The sequence below is a fragment of the Chinchilla lanigera genome, unplaced genomic scaffold (genome assembly GCF_000276665.1).
Source record: "Chinchilla lanigera isolate Chin_1 unplaced genomic scaffold, ChiLan1.0 scaffold00002, whole genome shotgun sequence".
Classification (NCBI taxonomy): domain Eukaryota; kingdom Metazoa; phylum Chordata; class Mammalia; order Rodentia; family Chinchillidae; genus Chinchilla; species Chinchilla lanigera.
This window is the reverse complement of record NW_004955403.1, coordinates 48,341,499-48,347,809: the sequence shown is the minus strand read 5'-3', so window position 1 is coordinate 48,347,809 and position 6,311 is coordinate 48,341,499. Positions and strand designations below refer to the sequence as shown.

At 41.2% G+C, this 6,311-nt stretch overlaps 1 protein-coding gene across 2 annotated transcripts; it reads left to right on the top strand.

Annotated features, from left to right (window-relative positions):
- Positions 1-1,214: 1,214 nt before the first annotated feature.
- Positions 1,215-6,079, top strand: Gnrh1 (gonadotropin-releasing hormone 1 (luteinizing-releasing hormone)). Of its 2 annotated transcripts, XM_013514085.1 has the most exons (4): positions 1,215-1,836; positions 2,660-2,801; positions 4,109-4,204; positions 5,811-6,079. In XM_013514085.1, the coding sequence occupies exons 2-4, from the start codon at positions 2,661-2,663 to the stop codon at positions 5,850-5,852; spliced, it is 279 nt and encodes a 92-aa protein (XP_013369539.1). In that variant the 5' UTR covers positions 1,215-1,836; position 2,660; the 3' UTR covers positions 5,853-6,079. The 2 variants fall into 2 exon arrangements, with proteins under 2 accessions (XP_013369539.1, XP_005373769.1); XM_005373712.2 differs by lacking the exon at positions 1,215-1,836 and having other exon boundaries at positions 2,591-2,801.
- The last annotated feature ends 232 nt before the right edge of the window (positions 6,080-6,311 follow it).

Below are 6,311 nucleotides of genomic sequence, written 5' to 3'. Positions count from 1 at the left end.
GTGGTTATTTTAGTTTGAAGCACCTTATCCGAAGATTAATTCTCTGAAAGGACCTTTTACAACCTAATTACTCGTCAGCCGGAGTTAACCTGGAATCCTTCCTGCTGAGATTTTATATTAAGGAAGAAAAGGTTTTTGCATCTGTCGTTCAGCAAGATTATGAAACCATCATTGTAGTAATTTTGAGGCATTTTATTTTGAGATTTCCCTCTATGAGCCATTACACATTGATGTGTATTCCTTTCTCTACGCTGTCGTGTGGACTGGACAACCTCCACCGAAATAGCTGGTAAACCAAAGTAATTTATTTGGGTAAGGCACTATTGCTCTTTATTCGGAATCCTTGCAAGTGGGATTTTGTCAGTGACTGATGGGTTTATTATCCTGTCTGAGGAGAAGTTGCCAATCTCCACTCTAAAATGATCTAATATGTATTTTTAAACAATCTTACAGCATAACTAATGTAACCAGGTTTACAGCCTTTAATACATAAAGATACAATTCTATATCAGATAAAACATCTTTCAAGCAGAAATAGAAGAATTAGGCCTCATCTTGCTAAAAGTTCCTTTCAGTCATTGACTTCATTCATCCAAACCCATATTTACTGAATGCAGACTAAATACTAAAGGATATTAACATGATTAAGTAGGATGTAATCCTTGATTATCATGGGTTCTAGAGCAGGTAACAAATTAAGGTAACAGTCATATATTCAAGTAAATGTAATAAACACGAATGGTTTAATTTCTTTTTTAAATGCTTGTATAATGTTGAGAGTCATGCCATGAGTTAAAATCTGTGCCATGGGTTGGACCATCTATAAACTCTGGGTGCTATAGCAGAGCTCAGTGGCACGCACCTGTTATGCCAATACTCAGGAGAGTGAGACTAGGAAGATGGCTTGAGCTCAGCAGGTCGAGACTAGCTTGGGCAAAAGAGAAGGACCCCATCTTTTAAAAGCATGAAATTTGCACAATGATGAGCACTTTGCAGAGAAGTTATAGTGAATGACATTAGTTATAGCCACATGCCACATGACTGCTATTTATTATGATTTGTGTATCTTAACTCAATAAGCATTTACTGAATAAACTGATCTGTCAACCTAAGTCTGTTCAATATGGCCTTTCTCAGTGTAGCGAGTGACTAGGCTTTTTCTTACCTTTTAGATGCTATGGAAGGCTTTCAAGATAAGGAGAGAACCTAGTAAATAGATGGCTGGATTTTCACACCCTCTCCTTTAGGATCCTATGTGGAATTGGAATACGCCTAGTGCCAATAATCACTGGTTAACCACACTTTTAAAAATAGAAGCAACTCTCTGATTATCTGGTTTAAATCCTCCTTTTGCAAATAAGGAGTCTACAAACAGACCAGTTCACAGATATCCCGACTCAACACACAGCATATTTATTGTATAGCCTCCTTTTTAGTGTGAGCATTTAACATTAACCTAAGACGTTATTCTGTGTAACTTCTTGATAAAGCTGCTAGTTTCCTCAGGGGAATCCAGCCTAGCTAAATTTTAATCTCTGGATGGTGGCTTCAGCTATAAAAGTTTTAGCTGAGGTTTTAATGGCCAGACTTAAGTAAATTTAACAGACACAACAGCAGGTATTCTAATTACATACACCATTAGAGGGCATTATGGGAGGATTAAATTTTTTCCTATTAAAATAAGCTGTAGTCCATAAGCAGCGTAATTTACCAGCAGGAAAGATTCTGATGCCCCAGAAAGGGTTCATATAAAAAGGAGACTAAGGAAGACAGAAGTCACAATACTCAACACATCCCAAAGAAGCTTGGGTTCTTTGGCTATTTACCTCCCAACAGGTAAAATGCTTTGTATTTCTAGCGCTATTACTAGTACTTTGTTTTACTTTTTAGATTGCATGCTCTTTCATGTCTGCAGGGCACTGTATAACCCAAGAGGTAAGGCCAGGTGGAATAGTGGCCAAAGCAGCTTTGTCCTGCATTGACCTTATCCCGCCAGCCACCGAGATGCTGCCTCTGGGGAATCCGGCAATTCATTGACCAGTGTTTGACTCTGACTTCCGCCTGTTCATCAAACTACAGTTAATCTGGTGACACATTTCATCAAATAATTAGAGGCTCCCTTGGCAAGAGAGGGTTTTGCTCTGTGACCCATTACTTTGAAAGCTATTGTGCCTTCTTACAGAGGGCCCAGCCAGCAATAAGGCTTGAAAGACAAGAGGGGAGGGAGTAAAATGTCATTAGGATCATACAGTAGCCATCTAAGTCAAGTGACTTTATACTAGCCTGAGATACCTAGGAGGGGCCACTTTCAGAGCAGCTAGACAGTTCTCTTTAACTCAGGAATGGTAAAGCCGAGCAATACAAGGGAAGAAATTGAATATGGTAAATGATGGATCATGGGTGATCAAATAAATACTAAAAAATGGAGTAATTTAGCACAAAAGTGCTATATATGGTTTAAAGTATCGATTTTTGTCCTCAATGGCTAGGAAATTCGAGGCAACCAAGCAGAGGTTTATTTCCATGTCCCTGTGTGAAGAATTGACACTAACTTCCATCTTGTGCAGGGTTAATGATACAGATACGAGGTTTTTTATTAAGAGCTCTATATTTTCACTCAGCCAATGGACTATTCTGAGAGTCCATTACTGTTTCTTAGGATGGAGCCAACTCCCAAACTCCTGGCTGGACTTGTCCTGTTGACTTTATGTGTGGAAAGCGGCTCAGGCCAGCACTGGTCCTATGGCCTGCGTCCTGGAGGAAAGAGAAACGCTGAAACCTTGGTTGATTCTTTCCAAGAGGTAAGTTCTCTCAGCTTCAAAATGACGACTTAATTTATTTCCTTCAGTTTAACTACAGGAAACATTTAGTTTGAGCCCCAGTGGCACAGCTCTGTTCTCCACCCTGCATATATCAGGGGACACAAGATTCGTGCAAAATAGAAATCTAATTCCTACTCTGAAATCAGACAGGGACTGATGAAGTAACAGGACAGATGCCGAGAGAATATCCCAACAAGTATAGAATAATAGGTCGTACTCTTAAGTGTATGAAATTGCCAGAGGGATTAGAAGCGATGGGACGAAGCCAGTTCTCTAGCAGAAGTTGATTTTTCGAGATTTGGAAAGAAAACTTTGGACATTCTGCTTTTTTTCCTTAAAAATATCTAAGAAGGACTGAATCCTCAGCATCAGGAAACAATCATATCCGTGGCGCATTTTCATGATGTGCAGGAAGTACCCTCACCGGGGATGTACACTGTTACTTCTTTTCCTTGACAGAGGCAACTAGCAAACTTTGCATGATAAGATCGTACAGTGGAAAACCTGCTGGGCTTCATGTCATGTCGGTTAGATTACCGGCATTAACACGGGGTACTTGGTTTTTGTATTTTTTGTTATGTATAAAATATGACTTCTGAGGGCTGGGTGACAATTAAAGGAGAAAAGCCATTTATTTTAGTTAATTAAAAAGTAACATAGGGCTGAGAAGGGCAAATTTAGACAGAGGAGCCTAATACCATTTCGTTTTTACTGGAATTTGTTTTGCGGGAAATAATAAGGAAGCTCCAGAATCCACAGATGATTATTGCAGCAAATTTCACTGGACTATGATAGTGAAAGCTAGAAAACAAAAGCCAACCCTCTACATAACTATGGGTTTTGTGTACTGTTTTCTCATGCGGTTCAAAACACTTCACTCTCATCATTTCTCAGGAGAGAACATGATCTCTCCTTACTGTCTGCTTTGTCTCCAGCCCCCACCCCATGCTGCGAAGAATGCCTGTTGCCCGATTTCAACCCCGCAGGCTTCCCAGCCTGTTACTCAGCCCAACAACCTCTGGGCCTTCCTTCTCCTCCACAAATTTGTTGGAAAAAGAAAATAGTATTTTCTTTTTGTTGTTTGTCTTTTTGAGACAGGGTCTCGCTCTGCAGTTGAGGCTGGCCTTGAGCTCACTTTGTAGCCCAGGCTGGCCTTGAACTCGCAATGATCCTCCTGCCTCAGCCTCCTGAGTGCTAGGATTACAGGCATGTGCCACAACGCCCGGCTGGAAAATAGTATTTTCTTTCTTGATCGCTACTTCAAGAATCACATGCTCTTTCTTCAGATAGCCAAAGAGATTGATCAACTGGCAGAACCCCAGCACTTCGAATGTACCCTCCACCAGCCTCGCTCTCCCCTCAGGGACCTGAGAGGCTTTCTGGTGAGTTGAGAACATTCATCACAAATAGATGGGGGAAGGCCCCTGGGGACCACCTTGGACCACCGTCCTCTAGTGACGGTTGGCTTATCTTCCTGAAAGCTGAGACCCGCTCCTGTGGGAGTGCATGGCTTTCCTACCCATTCGTTAGATAGCACTCGTGGCTGGAAACTTTGTTAAGTTGCACTGAAATCTCTCTATAACCTTTATCTGTGAATCTGGCTCCAGCCTTTGAGATGACCAACAAAACAAATTTCTTCCCACTGATGTATTTACTTCTTTGTGTGTGTGTGTGTGTGTTTGAGATAGGGTCTTGCTATGCAGTTCAGGCTGGCCTTGAGCTCACTTTGTAGCCCAGGCTGGTCTCAAACTCGTAATGATCCTCTTGCCTCAGCCTTCCAATGCTGGGATTACAGGGGTGCGCCACCATGCCCCACGTATTTACTTCTTCAAGTGTATTCATTCCTCGAACCCCCTCCATGACTGTCCTGCAAGGCTGATCCATCTCTCTCCACTTCATTTAATTGTTCTATGACGTGATTTACCAGGACACTGGGAAACATAGAAACCAGAAATGGTCTGGATTTATTTTTCCCTCCTTTGGATTAAAAACTTTCATACTCATAAATTTATAAATCAGAGTCACAGACTTGATTTTTAGTTTTCTCTTCAGGCTAAATTCCCACTAAAATGGAAACCTACTAATCTAATCTATGTTTATGATGAAAGAATATTAAACGCTGAAATTAAATCTTGACTTCCCTAACAGTGCTCTTTCTCTGAGCTCCACGTTCCACTTATTTGCAGCAGTCAGAAAGCATTATGGTTAATTACCAATTATGCCCCAGGAGCAGGGAGAGTCAGTAAATCAGACATAAACTTGTAATTTTCTCCAGTGACTTCAACTCCCATACCCACAGGATAAAGAAAAAAGGGAGAGGCAGACATCTTTATTTCCTTTCATCTTTAAATTTTGCTCACTCCCTGATAAAAATAAATAAGCAGTGAAATTTCCCACACGACATTATGAAAGAATAGAGAGGTAGCCTGGTTTCATTACAAACTAATTGATCAATCAGCTTCGTTTCTTTTTTTCTTTTTTCTTTTTTTGTCTTTTTGAGACAGGGTCTCGCTATGCAGTTCAGGCTGGCCTTGAGCTTACTTTGTAGCCCAGGGGCTGGGGATGTAGCTCAGCGGCACAGTGCCTGCCTGGCAAGCGCGAGGTCGTGAGTTCAATTTCTGGTACCGGAAGAAAAACAAAAACAAAAACAAAACAACAACAAAAAAAATTTGTAGCCCAGGCTGGTCTCAAACTCCCAACGATCCTCCTACCTCAGCCTCCCGAGTACTGGGATCACAGGCGTATGCCACCACACCTGGCTTCAATCAGCTTTCTTTCATCCTATGCTTAAATATTATTAGTGTAGATTTTTATGATTATTAGGCAGCTTAAAAAGACACAGTATCACAGCTCCCTAGCACTGTCTAGTGCATGGTAACAAATGGGCCTGTTCCTCCTAGATCTGTATTTTAGAAATGAAAATGTCAAAAATGTAATGAAATGCAGCTAGTCAAGTCAACTTTGATACATTTGTTACATGTTTTTCAGGAAAGTCTGATTGAAGAGGAAACAGGGCAGAAAAAGATTTAAATCCAATGGGTCAGAAGGATGAACAACATTTAAGTATAACACTGACATTAAAATTTGTGACCCCTAAAATACCTATACATTGTGGATTTCAGAAATTCTTACATCAATATGCACATATTTCACAATAAAGTTCTGTGTTGTAAGTAAAGTGATATAAAGGTGAAGTCTTTAACTCGGTGCTCTGAGGGGAAGGATATTGTTGGCCCCCCCGAAAGGGAGCTCCTCCTCACATGTGCAGAGGTGGCAGACAGGAAGAGGAAATGACGTAAGTGTCTTCTGTTGACCAAGGGATCACTCCCACAGCTCACACCCACCCCTGCCCTGCACCCACAGGAGGGAAATCGGCATAAATTGACAGGGAACCAGGGCAGGAAGAACTGGGTCAGCTAATGACTATGGCATTACAACTCTGTCTTTGACCACTCTACACAAGTTAGGATGGAGCTGTTCCCAAGGCTT